This window comes from Gadus morhua, chromosome 14 (genome assembly GCF_902167405.1).
Source record: "Gadus morhua chromosome 14, gadMor3.0, whole genome shotgun sequence".
Taxonomy (NCBI): domain Eukaryota; kingdom Metazoa; phylum Chordata; class Actinopteri; order Gadiformes; family Gadidae; genus Gadus; species Gadus morhua.
The window spans coordinates 25,614,372-25,634,371 of NC_044061.1; the positions used below are offsets into that span (position 1 = coordinate 25,614,372).

A 20,000-nucleotide genomic window follows, 5' to 3' on the forward strand; every position below is an offset into this window, starting at 1 on the left:
TATCTATACATTTACCTTGACATTTAGGGTGTCTAGCAGATGCTTTTATCCAAAGCAACTCACAAGCGTTCATACACAGATTGACACACAGTCCTGCATGCGCCTTGAGCAGTTAAAGGGGACTTATTATACCACCAGGTGTGAGTGTGATTAGCCTTACAAGCCGTTTCGAAAATCGGCCTAATATGACATCACTAGTGGGTGTGTCCACCTAGATCTGTGCTGGATAGATGAGCAATGTTTACTTCAGTCCACTGGGTAGGCTGGTAGATAGATCTATCCAGCACAGATCTAGGTGGACACACCCACTAGTGATGTCATATTAGGCAGATTTTCGAAACGGCTTGTAAGGCTAATCACACTCACACCTGGTGGTATAATAAGTCCCCTTTAAGGATAGGTGTCTTGCACAGGCAGGCACATCTTGACACTCTGCTTGGAGGATTCGGGGATTGAACTAACAACCTTCCGGTCACAAACCAACCCACTCTACCTCCTGAGCTAAGCCGATAAATCACTTGATAGAGACAGAAAGGTACTGGGGAGCGTGCTCGACTCACATGGCCTTCCTTTGTGTTCCCCAGAGGCGCAAGCTTCTGCATGTGCTAGGAGACACGAAGATCCCCTACCTAGGACCTTCAGATGGGGGTTTCCAGCACCTGGTGAGTCCCCTCTCCCTGGATCTGGTACCAAGGAGTTCAAGGTCTTCTGCATACCATGTATAATGTGTCACTTTAATTTGCAAGGAATTATTATGCCTGGTGTTAAAAATGTAATCTAACACAAGGGACATATATCCGTCTTCACCCTCAACTTTATCGTTATCTTCTAATGCTCCTAGGTCTCCTTTCTTATAATTCAACTTATTTAGTCCCGTTTAAGCGGCGGAATCAAAGTCATTCTCAATTTTCATCCTCTTACTTTAAAACTAATCTCATTTTGAGTGCTCTCCAAAGTATTGTGGAGAGCTGACCTGACGAGCTCATGGGAGACCTAGCTCATGGGAGACGCCAGGGAGACCTCAACGACTGCTGACTGATTGATTGATTGATTTTATCCAACCATTTTGATATAAAATATGAACAGCACTCTGTGTCATATATAAAAATTAGTGCTGTCAAGCGATTACAATTTTTAATCGCGATTAATCACATTAATGTCATAGTTAACTCACGATTTTTTTCTATGCTAAGTATCCCTTGATTACTTTGTCCAATACATTTTTCTCATTTAAATGCTCTTATCAACATGGAGAAGTGCATCGGCTTGCCTTGTGCAAATGTTTTTTTATTGATAACAACATTTGCATATACTGATCAAAACAGGACGATACAAAAAAAAGCCTATACTGCAATTAAACGATGAACATACAAACATACTGCCTTGAACATAGCAGTCAGGCTACTGCTTCTTTGTTTTGAGCCAAAGAAAAAAAAAGAAATGTCCCAAAAAAAAAAAATTGCGTTAATCGCGCGCTAAAAAAAATTAACGCCGTTAAAATTGGTTTGTGTTAATTCCGTTAATAACGCGTTTAACTGACAGCACTAATTAAAATACATAAATAGTCAGGGATGACGCAATAAAGCCTGAAGGCTTGTTTCCATTGTGGTCCCATTGTGCTCTGCCATCCCCCCCCCCCCCCCCCCCCAGTGGGACTCCAGCTACTCGGGCCTGGTGCTGCGGCCGTCCTGCTCCCTGCCCACGGAGCTCCACGGCCGGGTGCAGGCCGCGCTGAGCACCCTGAGGACCAAGGGCTGCCTGCTGCGGGACCTGGTGCGGGTCCGCGACCGGGACGTCTTCACCAGCGTGTCCCGCGCCCTGCTGGGGCAGCCGGGCCACACCTACCGCTACCTGGACACGCGGCTCTTCGCCATCCCCTGGCACACGGAGGAGGGGGGTGGCGGCGGCGGCGGCGGCGAGGAGGCGAAGGCGGGCTCCCCGCGCTGCTGCGACCCCGACATGAGGGCCGCCTGCCAGGCCCTGTGGGCCCTCAACAGCTTCTTCTGCACCGACGTGCCCCGCAGGGAGCCCGAGGAGCGGCTCGACCTGTTCATCAAGGCCGAGGGCGTGGTGGGGAAGGGGGCGGAGCCGGCGGAGGACGCCGAGTCCAAACACAGCGGGGACTCCAAGCACAGCGAGGGCGGCGACTCCAGGGGGTCCCGGCAGAGCGAGGAGGACGGGGGGGGCACCGGCGAGTCCAAGCACAGCGACGAGTGGGACCTGGAGTCCAGGCACAGTGACGAGGGCTGCTGCCCCGGGGCCGGCCCAGGGGCACGCTGGGAAACGGAGTCCAAGCACAGCAGCGAGGGCGAGGGGGGGTCGTCTCAGGCCGTGCCGGGGCCCTCCAAGGCGGGGGGGTCCAAACAGTGCGAGGGGAAGTGCCCCACGTGGACGCTTAAGACGGGGGAAAGCACGGAGGCCGAGAGAGGCGGGGCCAAGCAGAAGCCGGTGACGGACCTCAAGCGCACCCTGTGCGACTACCACATCGAAGACGAAGAGGAGGAGGAGCAGGAGGAGCAGGAGGAGCAGGAGGAGCAGGAGGAGCAAGAGGAGCAGGCGGCCCCCCCCACCCCCCCCGGGAGGTGCACGGTGCCGCCGCAGTTCAACGTCACGCTCCTGAACTTCATGGACCCGGCGGCCATGAGGCACCTGAAGGAGGAGCCGTACTACGGCATGGGCAAGATGGCGGTCGGCTGGCACCACGACGAGAACCTGATCGCCCAGTCGCCCGTCGCCGTCTACAGCTACAGTTGCCATAGCGACGCGGGTGAGGATCTAAGAGGCCTCGCCTCCTTCTAATCATTCACTTATCTTCACTCAGGCATTGTTGTATAATGTCCCGCTGCCATCAAGTCGACCTTTTTGATCGCGTCAATCTAGAGTGCGCGACACCGATAGCACGCCACACCCCCTCCGTCCCGATAGCGCAATCAAACCTCTTTATTTCGGCTTGATGTGAAACGCTGCACGGTTATCTGGGTTTCTTTAACGGCGGATCAGTTATGGCTAACCTTGTGTGTGCGTGTGTGTTGTGGGGCTCACAGCGGCGTGGCAGCTGCAGACACGGCCTCCGGCTCAGCAGTCATCGGATCCATCGGCGTGATAGCATCGGCAGCGTTATTAAATGTCATCGGCGGCTCCACGCAGACGTTCTTATCAGAGGCACCATGATGGGAGATCACAGACACTCGCTGCAGAGTCCCTCCCGCGCTCAGAACTAGCCGTGCGATCGCGACAAACAAGCCTTATCGCGCGCCTCATCGCGTCTCATCTCATTATCCCCCCCCCCCCCCCCTCCAGAAATGATCGATGTGCAATTATCTGATAGGGAATTATAAACCATTAGGTTGATGGGTGGGGCTGCCTTGTACCGCGCTGGGGCCATGTGGTGGGCTCCCCTGATGAGATGTTGCCTACTTGAAGAGCTGCTGGCCCCTCGCTCACGCTTGGTTCCGTGGTTGTGTTGGGAAAAAGGTTTGAGTGGCATGACGTCAAGAACAGGTGGAATCATATCCTTATCCTCTTGATATTGCGTTTTCTGTATTTGCAGAATATTGAAACTGTTGACGAATTAGCCAAGAGACTTCGAGATTTATTGTGCATTTATTTATTCATTATTTTAGATCGAGCTATCTTAGATCTTATCTCAAAGCAATCCATGTCTACCCAATAATACTGCGTTTTGATGAAGACATTTTATTTCTCTCAAAGAATGTAGCAAGCAAACTAGCAACACAAAGAAAATGATAGATGGAAGTGTGACAGATGGAGTGATACTTCTTTTTAGCAAATAGATACTCAGATAAAGGCAATGATGACGCAAGCCCCTACCTAGAGCTCTGAGCCATATGGCCCTGACCGTTTCTGCCAGCTCGACTCAATGTATTTGTGTTACCTTTGACTGCGAGGTTTACGGTGTCGTTAACCTATCAAGACAATGCCTTGTAACTCCTGACACCTCTCCACGGTGTACCTCCATAACCAGAGCCACCTGCTCCCGGAGTCTGCTCAGACGTTTACCTCTGACCCGGGTTACCTCTGGCTCTCCCGGCTTCAAACACAGAGACCGAACAGACCCGTGCACCTTGCAGCTGTGTGTGTTTCCAGGCCGCCGTTAGCCCCCGCCCCGCCCCCAGCCCTCGGAGATGAAAGGCCCTGAGCGGATCAGCAGGGAGATTTACCCACAGTGCATTGCTTCCCCCTCACCTAAAACGCAGCTTTCCCTTTGGCCTGGGAACTCTGAGGACTCCCAGATCCATGGAGCTAATCGACTTGTTTCCTATAAGTGATCTGTCATTTTTATTATCCTTACCTGAGGACATTTTATTCTTCGTACCCAAATGAAGTGTTTGAGCGCAGCACATGCCATCTTTTAGAGACGGAGACGCCACACATTCCCCTCTACACGGCCATGCCTTGCAGTGTCTGTACCCCGAGCCCGTAGTCGTTACAGCGGGTGGATCTTCGGTTACCCAGGAGCTCTGGAGGACGGGGAGGACTCTCTCTACCCCAAGGCTGACTGTTTTCCGGCCAGCAGGATGATCCTCCACCTCTGGGAGTGGTGGTGTCATTAGCCGGCTCTCAGAGCACACAGGCTGGGAAATTAAGTTACTATTTATCCAGGCCGAGCAAAGGAAAAGGCAGCGGTATGGGGCAGAGAGGCCCGGGAAGACTTTAGTATTGATTTTGCTGAGGGGTGTGGACTACAGCTAAGCCCGGTGTGCCTCTCTAAGAGAGCTGTGTCGGGTGGAAGGAGGAAGGCGAGTGGGACAGCAAGGCTGGTTAGACGGAAGAGGGATGGACCTCGGTAAAGCAGAAAACATCAAACGCATGCTGGCTTAATAACACAGCCTCCATCGCCTACACACTTCCCCTAAATAGCATCAAGGGCTTTTAACTCTCCATTTCCTCTCGTATTCTTCCCAGTATTGGAACGCTCCTGTAATAACATCCAATCTGATATGCCTTAACATTTTTTCCCTCTCACAAACCTGCTGTTCAGTGGTTCTTACATCCGAGGTACAAAGTGGTATTAGTCAAAATCCGTTGTCTGGGCGCAAGGTGCTTTCGATCTTGCACTCCATACTTTTGGCGTGAGGCGTTGTTGACTTGGAGTTAAAAGCGCCCATTCTGCTAGGGCTCCTCGTGCTGCCGGAGCTTAGTCCTACGATGTTTTAAACATGTGGTGCGGCGTTATCCCAGCATGTGATGGGGTAAGGGCTGGTGGAGGGGGGGGGGGGGGGAGCGGGGTTGTGGGGGTGTGACTCGATGGGGGAGAACAGTGTGTTGGCAGGTGATGGGATATCATTTGATGTTGGGCGTGGTGTGACTGACAGCAGGTGAGGGCGGCGAGGGAGCCAGCAAGGAGGTGTCGCGCTGGCGGATCGGCCTGAAGGTGGCCTGGGACATCTACACCCCCGGTCTGGCCCTGCCCCTGCAGTCCGGAGACTGCTACTACATGAGAGGTACACACGCACATAGGCACGCGCATCCAAGCACACATGCCCTCAAGCAACCACGCACGCATGCATTCACGCACGCAACCACGCACACACACACACACACTCAAAGATGGAACCGCGCACAGACACCCACACACGAACGCACACACGCACCCAAGCACTCGTGCAAGCACGCATGCACTCATGCATGGGACAACGTACGCACACGACCACACATTCACGCACGCACGCTCGCGCACATGCACGTGTTTAGACTCGGACACTATTAAATCATAGCGAAAAAGTCACTTTGTCTGGCTTTGGAAAAGGAACATCAATTGAATTAATACTTTTGCACACACACACACACACACACACACACACACACACACACACACACACACACACACACACACAGCTCTACCCACATACATCCGATTCCCTCACTGCCCTGCTCTGACCACGTTGTCTGACCACCAAAGCACACTTTATGAGTCAATATTTCACAGTGCTGGTTGTTCTCTCAAATGGCCCATGATGGACTTCAGTCCCTCTCTCTTTCTCTGTCTCTCTGTCTGTCTGTCCGTCTCTCTTTCTCTGTCTCTCTGTCTGTCTGTCCGTCTCTCTCTCTCTCTCTCTCTCTCTCTCTCTCTCTCTCTCTCTCTCTCTCTCTCTCTCTCTCTCTCTCTCTCTCTCTCTCTCTCTCTCTCTCTCTCTCTCTCTCTCTCTCTCTCTCTCTCTCTCTCTCTCCCCTTCACTCTCTCTCTCTCTCTCTCCCCTTCACTCTCTCTCTCTCTCTCTCCCCTTCACTCTCTCTCTCTCTCTCTCTCTCTCTGTCTCTCTGTGTCTCTCTCTCTCTGTCTCTCTCTCTCTGTCTCTCTCTCTGTCTGTCTGTCTGTCTGTCTGTCTGTCTGTCTGTCTGTCTGTCTGTCTGTCTGTCTGTCTGTCTGTCTGTCTGTCTGTCTGCCTGCCTGCCTGCCTGCCTGACTGTCTGACTCTCTGCCTGCCTTTTGGTCCGTCGTTCTCTCCCACTCTCGTTATCCCGGTCCCCCTGTCTAGCTCTCTCACGGGGGGCCCCAGCAGTCCCATGTCGGCCTCAGAGGGGTTAGGAAAACCAAATGTTATTTTACTGCGTCCTGTGACCCGGCACAGCAGAGTCTCTGTGGAGTGGACAGCCGGCCACACGGGTGTAAATCACCGCCTTAATGCTGATGGCTGCAGCAGGCGTCTCTCCCTCCTCACTGCTCTCTTCCTCCTCTCCCCTATGCTGCTTCATCTGGGCCAGGAACAGACTGTACTGTTTCCAAAGGCCTGGCCACCGATCTGGAGCTACAGCCAGAACGCTGAAGCCACGACTGATATATTAATCTCTGTGCGAACGAACACACAGTGAATTGAGTTCGTTTTAGGTCTGAAGGATTTACGACAGGCTCTGGCAGATTATCGCCATCACGTCAGAGGCTTCTGTGTACATTTAATGTTTTAGTGTGTTCATTAAAATGTAGTTTCCACAGAAATCGGTATTATTTTAGTACAAATGTTATATTATAATAATTGTACTAAATTATATTATAGTCAATATTTTATAGTCAATATTATATCCAATTATATTTACATTACAATACATTGATTGATATTGAATGACAGTATACTTAGTTCACCCTTGCAGCCCGCTGCCCTTTAAACCGATGTAATAATTATTCCCTGCTCTGCGGGACTGTCCCGGTCTCCGTGGCAGCTGTAGACCAGTCACTGTGAGCCCGGCCCTGACCGTAGGGGGGTCTGTGTAATAGGACTTGACAGCTGCACATCAGCTGGGGTTTACACTGCAGTCGGTGGGCACTGTCTCGAGAGGTCAACTGCTAAGCACACACACACACGCGCGCGCACGTACGCTCACACACGTACACGCATACACTTTTCACATGTCTGTCGCCCTGTCAGCCCACCTCTGAGTGAAACACCTGGAGCACATGCAACCTGTAATCAAATCTACACACACACACACACACACACACGCATTCTTATATACACTTACATCCTTTGTTGGTTAAGTGAACACACATAGACACCATACACACATCAATGCAACGACACATGGATCAAAAATAGCACGCACATACATATGCTCATTAAGAGGAGGCTTAGCAACCAAGGTTGTTTTCTGTATTATTTTTTCCATCACATCCGCCTTTTAAGCAGCAGCGGGCGGTTGGCAAGCAAAAAAAACCACCACCAAACATTATTGCGTGACCGCAGACACCATAATGTCTTTTCAGGCCCATTTGTCACACACTAGCCCTTTTGAACTGCTAATGTCTGAGCCATCGCAGCAGGCAAATTGAATCACTGTTATTTCCACCCAAATGGAATCTCGGCGGTTAAGAAAGAACAATGCAAGTCTTGACACCGGGCCTGTTCAATAATCAGATCCCAGCTCCCAATGCACACAGGGGCTGCAGGAAGGAGTCGACCCAATATATTTAAAAGCCTGCTTCCTGGAAAAAAAGGACAAGTGGCAGCAGGCGCTGGGGTTGAAGGAAAGATAAATATTTATTACAGTTATCGAGTTTGCCGGCGCAGCCCCCTGATCCCTCGGAGACTCCAGACACGCCAGGAAGGGAGCAGATTGATGGGGATAATTTGTTATTGGATATAAACAGTTTTAAAGAAGCAGAGTAATTCTGCCCAGAGACCTAATCCCTCACAATCTCATCAAGGAGGGAGAGAAAACACCGGGAAGTTGTTTTGTTTGTCTCCCCGCCCCCCCCCCCACCCCAGACCCCTCCTCCACTCCTTACCCCGACACCCACCCACCCTCCCCGTTCCTCCAACCAAACAATAACACCCCCCTCCTAACGCATGTGGCTGTTTGACTTTCAGATCAGCGGCATTAGCCGGTGTACTCCCCTGCTCGGGGCTGGGTGTAAATATGCACATTTTGCTTTGAATGACAGCTTGCTACGCCGCTAAATTAATTACCGCCGCGCAGCAAATAGCGGCCGAGCCGGTGGAAACATCTAAACACACACAGAAACACATGGACGGACACACAGCAACCAGCCGGGGGGCTTCCAGTCCCAAGCCCCCGCGATATTGGACAAATGTTTTGTCAGTATGGCTCTCTCCCGCCGCGACAGACTGAAGCAGATCTGCCGTTGTTTGGTAATTAAAATTGGAGTACAACACGGCTTAGTGCATTTGTTTCAGTGCTGGCAGCGTGTGGGAGCGGTGACGTCTGGGCCCCAGTGCCTGGGACGATTGACTTGTCATGTTCGTGGATACCCACGTGCAGACACACGCACACACACACAGACGCAGACACACACATGCAGACACACACAAACAGACAGACACACACAGACAAAAGACACACACACACACACACACACACACACACACACACACACACACACACACACACACACACACACACACACACACACACACACACACACACACACACACACACACACACCATTTATTGTCTGTAACAAGGTTTTACACTGCTAAGCATGAATGTATCTTGACCCATTCAATTACTAACACAATTCTAATTAGTCAGTATTGTATTCTGATTTATTCCATTCTTCCCGATGGGCTGAGCTGCTCCTGCTGGATGACTGATGATCCTGTCTCCCGTGCTCATTTTGTTTTGCACAGTACTAGTTCAGAGACAAACACTCCACATACAGCGTGATCGTTTCCTCAAGTGCAATGTTCTTGTCAAACCGACGCTAGAAGCTTTATGAAGACTAGGGCTGAGACACGATGGAGTACGACATTGAGACAGGCACAGACACGAGGACCAGTGCGATGCCAGCCCTGCTCCTCCAGTTCTCCGACATACGTGTGCTGTGTCCCCCCCCCCCCCCCCCCCCCTCCCCCCCAGATGACCTGAACACCACTCACCAGCACTGTGTCCTGGCAGGAGACAACGCCCGCTTCAGTTCCACCCACAGGGTGGCAGAGGTAAGAACCTCTCTGTCCTTCTGCCTGTCATTCTGTCGTTCTGTCTGTATGTCTGTATGTCTGCCTGTTCATATATCGGCCTTTCTGTCAGTCTGTCTGTATGTCTGCCTGTTCCTATATCGGCCTTTCTGTCTGTCTGTCTGTCTGTCTGTCTGTCTGTCTGTCTGTCTGTCTGTCTGTCTGTCTGTCTGTCTGTCTGTCTGTCTGTCTGTCCCTATGTTGGCCATTCCATCTGTCTATCTGTCTGTCTGTCTGTCTGTCTGTCTGTCTGTCTGTCTGTCTGTCTGTCTGTCTGTTGTTCTGTCGATCAGTCTGTTCCTATGTTGTCCGTCTGACTGCCTGTCTGTGTGTCCCATATGTCTTGCCATCCGTCAAAATACGACTGAAGGATCATTTCAAATCCAAAGGCCCTCATGACGTATAACCCTTCCTTTTCGGTTGACTCACATAACGTGACAGAGGCATTCCGTGACAGTGTTATGACATGTGCTTCAGACTGTCACTAAGTGACCCCCGTCTCCCCCCCCCAGTGTTCCAAGGGGACCCTGGAGTACATCCAGTCTCGCTGCACGGAGGCCCTGGCAAACCTTGGTGTGGACCCCGAGAGCGGGGCCCACAGCCTGCGTTCCCTGCTGCCCCTCACGCTCAAGCACTGCGAGGACATCCACAACGAGGTGGGTGTGTGTGTGTGTGTGTGTGTGTGTGTGTGTGTGTGTGTGTGGACATCCACAAGGAGGGGCGTGTGTCAGTCTGTGTGTTTCTGTGTGTGTCTGTGAGGACCTCCACAATGAGGTGTGTGTGTGTGTTTGTGTGTAGGTTAACAGTATCTCATCTTTTGTCAATCAAAATAAAATAAACCAAAACCACTCCGTACTGTGTTTAAATGTATACCAATCATCAAGGAGTGTGTGTAACCTCAGCCAGGATCTGTAATTCTCTGAGGCTGATCTACGCTTAGCGGACGACCCCTACCCCGTCATGTGACCCCCAGCCCCGTCATGTGAACTTGGGGGGACGCGTCCTTTACATCTCGTCTCCATGATCACCCGAGCGGCTTACCTCACACAGATTATTGTGATGACTGTTTAAAACCCTACGGAGGGGGCTATGCAGACTGTGTGTGTGTGTGTGTGTGTGTGTGTGAGGGGGGGTCTGGGGCAACACAATTACCTCAGCTACATCGTTTATCGTTTTTATTTTTTGCTCAGCTCAGGAAAACGCAGCCTGTATCATATCCAGGTTGCTCCCATTTGTCCCGGGATATGATGGATCGTTAGCCTGTCCCTCTGCCATATGTTGTCCGGGGGATGGAACCAAAGCCCCTCTCTCCTTCCCCCCCCCCCCCCCCCTCCCCCCCCCACCCTGACTCCAAACACCCCCACCTCACGCTCCGTCATGACGACGCTGCCGCGCGGGATGGACGGGTCTACAAACCGGGAACCAAACGGGTGTAGGGGTATGTGGAGGGGTATCAGGCCAATAGTTAAAATACTTCACCCCACCGTACCCCACCCCACCCCGGACCCCAGACCCCGAGCGGACCCCGTTCAGGCTAACACCACCCTGCCCCCCCCCCCCCCCCCACCCCCACCCCCGTGGGGGCGGCCATGACAGATGAGCCAGGCGTAAGGTTGTTTAAAGGTTGTAGGCAGCATTAATTATTCAGCATCACCAAACAATGGGGCTGTCTGGCTGAGCAGGAGCGCTGCGCTAGTTGGGGAGCAACACCTGCTAGCGGGCTACTGCTGCGCCGCAGGATTACCCGTCATTGGCCCGCGCCCGGGGGGCCCGTCCCGTTCATACAGGAGACCAGGACGCTATTTATAAAGGGGGGGCTGTGTGTGTGTGTGTGTGTGCGTGTGCGCGCGTATACAAGTAAGGATGTATTTATCGAGTGTTAGTGTGTAGATCTAGGTGTGTGTGTGTGTGTGTCTGTGTGCGTGTACAAGTAAGGAAGTATGTATCGACTGTTTGTGTGTTGATCTAGGTGTGTTTGTGTATGTGTGTGTGTGTGTGTGTGTGTTTGTGTGTGGATAAAAGTAAGGATATTTGTATCAAGTGTTAGTGGTTTGGTCTAGGTGTGTTTGTGTTTGTTGGTGGGTGGTTGTTTGTGTGTGGGCGGTTACGTGTGTGTGTGTGGGTGTTTGTGTGTGTGTGTGTGTGTGTGTTCCTCGGTAAGCAGGAGGTGGGCCTCTCTCTGGGGCTCTCGCCGCCCCCCCCCCGCGAACGTGATGATCGATGTGGCCATTTGTTTGCAGATGCCCATGAGAGCTGAACACCCACTTAAATGATGTATTGTTGGCAGAGTTATTTATGAATGCAGCCCGCTCGGCCACTTTGGCGGGCACATATTGCGCGGGTCGTGTTTGACATGGGCGACCGAGGAGTGAACAAGCCAGAGACTCGCTGGCTGTCTGACCCCACCTGCACCTTCTGTGCTCCCCCCTTTTAAAGACAAGCTAAACAGCTCAGAGGGCTTTTGCCAACGCTGCTTGCCCCTGTGTTGCGCAACATGTCGAGCCGGGGTAAGGAGGGAGGGTAGGAGAGGAGGGGAGAGGAGGGGAGAGGAGAGGAGAGGAGGGTAGGGTAGGGGAGAGGAGAGTGAAGACGAGGGGAGAGGAAAGGAGGGTAGGGTAGGGGAGAGGAGAGAGAAGGTGAAGAGAGGAGGGTAGAGAGGAGAGGAGGGGAGAGGGGAGACAGGAGGGGAGAAAGTAGGAGAGGAGAACACGCAGGCCTGACGATGCTGAACAGAGGGTCTAATATCTTCAGGAAGGGGCCGACGTTGGATCGCGAGACTGGGAATGCTGGGTGGGGGTTGAAGACCAGTAAGCAGAGGTCGGGCGGAAAAGATCTGGATAAAAAAAAAAAAAAAAACGACAACACAATGACAGAGAATTGAACAGGGAATTAAATCCAATGAGCCCACCTGTTTGTTAAACCCCCCCCCCCCCCCCCTCCCCCCACTTTCTCTTTTTTCTTCACATTGTATTTGTTAGCATCAGCCGTCTGTGTCAGAAGACAGGTCGCGGTGGTGTGGCGGGTTGGTTAGGGGGTCTCGGGTGGCAGAGGGGGGGGGGGGTTATGGGATCTTAAGCAGCAGCCTAGTGCTCCTGTTCCGGCTTTGAAATGCTAATCCCAGACGCACACGTCTTGTCTCATTTAAAGCCACTGTGTCACCTCCCAGGTGGGCGGGTGACAGCTGTGCCCGGAGGGGATGCCATCTAAGGCTGGCACTCCTCACCACACACACACACACACACACACACACACACACACACACACACACACACACACACACACACACACACACACACACACACACACACACACACACACACACACACACACGGCCGGTAAATATTGAAGGGGCAGGGCGGAGACCGTTCCCTCCTGGGCTGGCAGAAAGTAAACTCAGGTGAGGGTGACCTTGCGGTGCCTTGTGTTCCCGGCCGCGGGTCGTCTCCCCTCGGCTCTGGGCTGCTCCCAGCGTGGACTTGCAAAGAATTACCTGAGCCTCCAAAGTGTCTAATGCCTCCGGAAAGACCTTCAGTATCACAAACAAACACAACAGAATGAATAGAAAAGGGATGGCAATGGTCGCCCTTTGTTTACACTGACACTACGCCGTTTGATATATCCTTTCCCCCCCTCTTCTTCTCCTTTCCCATTTCCCGAATTCACGTCTCGGATTCATGACAATCTCTTTTTTTATTTTATTTCGCTCAATAATTCAAAGACACACATTTGCAAGATGCATCTCACTCATATCGAGGATCACATCTCCAATATTTGCACTTCAAACACAGCCGTTGCCGCGGCGGCAAACATATGGCAGAATTGAATTGAAAAGTGTGATGGTATGGGGGATATCTAAGGTACCTATAGCGATTGCAGTGTAACAGGCTGGGGAGCGATATGACGTGTGTGTGTGTGTGTGTGTGTGTGTGTGTGTGTGTGTGTGTGTGTGTGTGTGTGTGTGTGTGTGTGTGTGTGTGTGTGTGTGTGTGTGTGTGTGTGTGTGTGTGTGTGTGTGTGTGTGAGAGTGGCCGAGCCGGTGTAATGCCACTCTAGCATGATGTGGTGATTGTGAATCATGTGGCTGTTAGCAGCGAGGGCTGCGGGGCTGTGGGGACCGGCTGGTGTCCGAGGGAGGCTCGGAAAGGTAAACAGAGGACGATCGATCCCACTCCCATCAGCTCCCTGCCCGGGGCCCAGCGGGAAATTGATTGGGCCTGCTCGGAGACCGCCGTGGAGGTGTGGGGAAACCGCGCCTCATTAGATGGGAGAGAAGGGGTCTACTTGGCTTTGACTCCCGGTGAGCCCTGGTGAGTGGGTTGGCGGTGGGGGGGGGGGAGCTAATGTGTAGTTAGCGCATCTGTCACCTGGAGAGATGACAGGCACCACCGCGGGGGGTCGCTGCCCCCCGCCGTCGTCTCAGAGAAAAACTAGCCCTAACAACCACTCTCTCTTCCTCACAAACACCCTCCATCAATACGCCCGGATAGGTGGCATTTATTTAGAGTTTCCCTCTTGGTAAGGCACAGCTGGGCGCGGGGGAGTCCAAATGCCACGTCGGCCCGCTCTCCCTGGCTCCCAGACGGCCTGCTTTGTGGCCGCGGTCCGGCCGACGCCACGGGGAGCGCTGGGCCATGTCGGCTCAAAGCCCATACATAGGTTAGCTCTCTCTCCGCTAAAGGACAACCGGACAATCAGAGAGACAGTGAGAGAGCGGGGGCCGAACAGAGGCGAAGGGACATCCAATATTAGCGCCCGGCGGCTTTGTTGTGTGCCCGGGATGGCTGATCGAAGCAGAGTGGATATGGAGACTGTTGAGGCAACCATAAAGGCTGACATTTCTTTGAAGGGTGTGTTGTTTTGGGGGGTGGGGGGGGGGGGAGTGGGCTGTGCGGCTGCCTCTGTATTCGCCTTGACATGCCCCCGGTCCCTGTGTGACATCCCCCGCTGTGATCAGAGCCTTTTGGAAACAACAAAAAGTAGCAGGAGGATTCGGACCGCGAGTCCAGTGCCAGGCAGCGCTCGCTGAGGCAGGGTGTGGATGCTGCCCTGTGTGTGTTTGTTGGTTTGTTTGAGTACGGTTGATTCTATTGATGACGTGTGCTGGAGATGATGATATGAATGGGTTGGTGGCTCTTAACACACGCAATGGAAATAAACGGGACATAGTCAAAAGGTTATTACGTAAAACCTTAACTTTATATACATGATTGACAACTTGTGTTCTTGGATTTGTGCGACGTTCTCCATTCATCCTGCAGTGCCTGTAATCGGAGGACACCGTAATAATTGTCCAACGCTATTGGATTATGCTGCGGCTGTGTCAGCCTCATCCACCCAACCCAAACTGTTGCTCTGCTGGGTTCCTCAGGACTGTACATCCTCTAATGCCCTGTTTAGAAAAACTATACAAAACAAAGGGGGTATTCTTCCAGGAAACAATGGAACAAGCGTGGAGGCTCCTTCAGCCACCGCTGATAAGCGACTGCTTTGTACGCAATTACACCCTGTGTTCTAGAGTTGTCTTTGTCAAAACAAAATGGGGACGCGTGCATTGTTTTGGGTGGTTGAGGCTTCGGAGGCTGCTTTCAGGGGGAGGGCAACTTAACTCTCAACCCGCTTTCATTTACATGTGCGGCATTTTGGGGGCAATCTCTGACGTACACGCCGGGTTTGGCACAACGTATGCGCGGGTACTGACAACGAGAAAACACAACAACACAACACAACACAGGACAAAAAAAAACACAAACAGGGAAAAAGTACAAATGCTCAAACACATCCCGGAGAAGATAGGCTACACCTGGCTGCACGGAGCCTAGCGAGGATTAAATCAGCACTTCAAAAGAGGAGCAAACTAAACCAGTCCCCGCGGAGGGGAGGCGCGGAGACTGTCATCCCCAGATGGAGGGAGGGAGGATAGGAGGAGGAGAGGGAGAGGGAGCGAAGGAGGGGCAGGAGTTTTCAGGTGTACTGACGAGATGGTGGAGTGTGTGTGTGTGTGTGTGTGTGTGTGTGTGTGTGTGTGTGTGTGTGTGTGTGTGTGTGTGTGTGTGTGTGTGTGTGTGTGTGTGTGTGTGTGTGTGTGTGTGTGTTTTTGGAGGAACAGTAGGCTGTACATTTATTTGCATATTTAAACTAAAATACCTCATCTTCATATGTATGACGTACGGCATATGTCAAACATGAATGAATATAAATAACAAAAACAGAAAGTAAATAATTACACAATCCAAATGTATTAGCAATGCCAATTACTGATCCAGACTTAATACATCATTAACAATACATCATCAAAAGGTCATGTTCTATGATTATTTCTAGATAACTTTTCTTTGATTAAAGTCACCCACATACAGATAAGAACTAAATTTAATCTAATTTGAAGTTCAGATTTGTTTGGATAAGGCTCTTGAAATGGATTGGTTTAATTGCAAACCGTTCAGCCCCACAACGTACACAAATGAGAATATCTCATTTTGTAAAACTATGTTGACATTCGTGATTGAACAAATGCGACTTCTACGTTGCCAAAATGAATGAATACAAAGACTAAAATGGACTGTGTGTAAATGTTCACTCCAATACACATGTGTTGGACATGCTTTTCAGTCTGTGTGCCTGGATTTTATTGTTATACCCGTCACCTAGCTTTGGCATTGTTAGCTATATTTTAATAGTCTTAATTGACTGTAAGGTGCTACTGAAAGGTGAACTTCTAGGCTAAGTTTAGAAAGCTGCGACTACTATTCAATCTCTTCCCCTCCCTGTGGGTCACAAAACAGTCGATACCTTCTTCAGAAGGTCCAGTCTTGGATAGTTCTGGTGATGGTGATGGTGTTGATGGTGGTATTCTTTCACAATACTAGAACATCAGAAATCCTGTAAAAGTAGATTGATCTAGTTCAGCTTTGTGAGTGAGCAAGCTGCTGAGTGCATCATGAGGCACGCATCAGCGGGAAACATCTTTCACACGTTTGAAGACTCTGTTTTATTTATTCGTTTGACATTTAAATCAAAGACACATACACACAGACATTTGAATCGCGGGCACACAGACACACACACACACAATATCTTTCTCTTTCTCTCTCTCTTGCTCTCTCTCTCACTAACACACACGCGCACACACACACACACTCACTCACTCACTCACTCACTCACTCACTCACTCACTCACTCACTCACTCACTCACTCACTCACTCACTCACTCACTCACTCACTCACTCACTCACTCACTCACTCTCACTAACACTAACACTAACGCTAACGCTAACGCTAACACATACACATACACACGCAAGAACACACACACACACACACGTTTTCAGTGTGTTTCCCCTCTCTCCTCTGTGTGCAGGTGGAGTTCGAGTGGCTCCGGCAGTACTGGTTCCAGGGCCAGCGCTACACCCGATTCTGCAGCTGGTGGAGCGGGCCCATGGAACTGCTGGAGCGGGACTGGAAGCTGATGGAGACCATGGTAGGACCCCTACACATGGCCCCGCACATGGCCCCGCACACAGCCTCCCACACGGCCCCCCACACCCCCACAGCTCCTCACCTCCAGCTCAGCTGCTGCTAGCATGGGCTAGCAAGAGTTAGCCATAGTTAGGGATAGTTAGCAATAGCTAGCGATCATAAGCAATGGTTAGCGACAGTTAGCAATGCTTAGCAACAGGTTTTTTTAAGATATCCTTTATTGTCCCTTTTTGGCAGAGATTCTTTCTCTGCATTTGTCCCATTTTTTTACCCAGTTTTTAATGATCATCGATAGTTAACAACTGTTTAACTTAGCACTAGCAGGCGTCAGCTGGCAAAAGTTAGAGATGGTTAGCAATAAGTAGCGATAGTTAGCAATGGTAAGCAACAGTTTGCTATGGTTTGCCACAGTTAGCGGCAATATTTACCGCTAATAGTCGACAGTTGGTAATAATTAGAGGTAGTTAGCGATATCTAGCGAAAGTTAGCAACAGTGAGGGAGGGTAAATGACAGTTAGCGATAGTTAGCGACGGTCAACAATACGGTCAACAATTTAGCTACAGTTAGCGGTAGCGCGCTGCTGTAGCTCAGCCAGAGGCGAACCAACACACTGGCCACTGTTTATGCATTCCATGTGTTTCTTAAACGCGAAAAACCCATGAGCTTGTTTTGAGGAATAGTTACGCATGCCTGTTTTATTGTGTTTCCACCCGGTGTTTTGCCTTCAGTCAATAATGAGGACCATTTTGTACACATTTCAATAAAAGCTATTATTAAGCCCTCGTACATGATTAGAGAGTAATGGTAATGGGTAAGGCGAGCAACCGCGTGTGTGCGCGTAACATAAATTACACGAGTGATTTGCTGTCCAACAATGTTCCTCAAAGGGGGACCGTGCTGGCATGAAATTACACGTTGTGTAGTGTAACATGTCATCATGGCAAAACAGTGAAGGTACGTCTGCTTGTAGAATCACAGAGTCAGGCTGGGTTTATGAGAGTGGAGTGCGGGGCGCGTGACTACTGGTTAGACACCCGCCTAATGGGAAAATCACTTCATAATGGGAGAGGAAAAACCAAACGTCTAGTCTCCTTAGTCCACGCTCTGGGCTGTCAGAATGCTCATAATATACGTGCAAGGAACACGATAAAACACACAGATGCCGACCGAGAGAAAGATATTCCTCATCGCCTTTGTCCTCACCAGACCTACTTTGACATCAAACAGTTTATTGGATAAATAGATAGTGCTTGCGTGTGTGTGTGCATGCGTGCGTGCGTCTTTGTGTGTGTGTGTGTGTGTGTGTGTGTGCGTACTACCCGCATAAGTGTCTTGGCATGTGTGGTGTAGGCATGCGCTCTCCAATGAGGACATTCCAGCGAGTCAGCAGTGACAGCAGGGGGCACTCTTGCACCACTATAGTCAAGACATCAGAGGATGAGAAAGCTGCACTAACTGAGCTCTTCATGTCTCTCTCTCTCCCCATCTTACCCTCTCTCTCTCGCTCTCTCTCTCTCTGCCTCTGCAAGCTCTCTGTCTGTGTCAGTGGCGAGTGCTGAGCAGTAATCACATCTAATGCCCGGGCGGAATAAAGGCAGGGGCTGCAGGGGAAGAGCAGTGCCACTGTCGCCCTGAATATCTCGTTCTCTCTTCCCTAGCCCTCTCTCTCTCTCTCTCTCTCTCTCTCTCTCTCTCTCTCTCTCTCTCTCTCTCTCTCTCTCTCTCTCTCTCTCTCTCTCTCTCTCTCTCTCTCTCTCTCTCTCTCTCTCTCTCTCTCCATCTCTGGCCCAGATCAAGTGTGTGATTTGGACCTGTATTTAGAGAGGGTCATTGGTACATTTAAAGTCAACCCTCCCCTCTTTCTCTTTTTAGTTCTCTCTCTCTCTCTCTCTCTCTCTCTCTCTCTCTCTCTCTCTCTCTCTCTCTCTCTCTCTCTCTCTCTCTCTCTCTCTCTCTCTCTCTCTCTCTCTCTCTTTTTCTCTCTGTCTTTCTTTCTCTTTCGCTTTCTCTCTTTCTGCAAGTGGTAGATCGTGTCCTCTGCTAAGATTTTTTAGTTAGTGTGTGTGTTTCAGAACAGAACAGCCATGTTGATTCAAGAAACATAACGTTGCACATTCTTTCACATGCAACTGCAAACACACACACACACACACACACACACACACACACACACACACACACACACACACACACACACACACACACACACACACACACACACACACACACACACACAAACAGGTATTTTTATATATATATATATATATATGTATATATATTCAATATATCAAAGAACTACATTTTTGATGCATTAATCGAAGACTAAAAAACATTATTATTTTAGAGGTCCTTATATGTATTACTATTTAAATAACAGACACAGTATGAATAAAAAATAAAAATGTCATACATAATATCATGTAATCCACCTTTGCAATACATCAATATTTACAGATGAATTTAGTGATAGAAAACACATATTTTATCGACTTCTTTGCAGATATTAATTTTTCTGCAGATACTTAATTATGTTTATCAGTGCAATTGTTTATTTATTTTTTTGCTTTGTTTTTTCACTTTTCTCTCCTATTTTATTCTGGTTTTAGTTATACTTTATACTTCATTCAAATTTCAAAAGATGGAAACAGGAAATTTTCTGCTTTAAATTTGACTTTAATAATGTGTTTTTTGTAGTTGAATACATAATACATATTGTATATTCTGTAATATCGAAAATTCCCAGCCATTTCCAAAATAAAAAATAATCTACATATCTTAAAATAGAGTGACATACATAACAAAGCAGTTATATTTTTCTATCTTGTAAAGAAAACCCAACAAAAACCCAACATACATTTAATATAATTGTTTTAGTATTTACTATCAAAATGTCTCACTCTTTTTTTTGTGTTAGTGATGAGAATATTCCAATACAATGAGACTTCTGAATATCTTCTTTCTCTCTCTCTCTCTCTCTCTCTCTCTCTCTCTCTCTCTCTCTCTCTCTCTCTCTCTCTCTCTCTCTCTCTCTCTCTCTCTCTCTCTCTCTCTCTCTCTCTCTCTCTCTCTCTCTCTCTCACGCTCTGTCTCT

The 20,000-nt window shown here is 49.9% G+C and overlaps 1 protein-coding gene across 2 annotated transcripts in view; it reads left to right on the forward strand.

Annotated features, from left to right (window-relative positions):
• The window catches only part of fto (FTO alpha-ketoglutarate dependent dioxygenase), a 58,039-nt gene that overhangs the window by 23,873 nt on the left and 14,166 nt on the right, over positions 1 to 20,000 (forward strand). The window contains exons 2-7 of one of the 2 annotated variants that reach the window (XM_030377263.1): positions 585 to 662; positions 1,651 to 2,767; positions 5,340 to 5,465; positions 9,334 to 9,413; positions 9,944 to 10,087; positions 16,790 to 16,909. In XM_030377263.1, the coding sequence (XP_030233123.1) occupies positions 585 to 662; positions 1,651 to 2,767; positions 5,340 to 5,465; positions 9,334 to 9,413; positions 9,944 to 10,087; positions 16,790 to 16,909 (1,665 nt within the window). Of the gene's footprint in view, positions 1 to 584; positions 663 to 1,650; positions 2,768 to 5,336; positions 5,466 to 9,333; positions 9,414 to 9,943; positions 10,088 to 16,789; positions 16,910 to 20,000 lie in introns of both variants that reach the window. The other variant, XM_030377262.1, reaches the window with a different exon arrangement.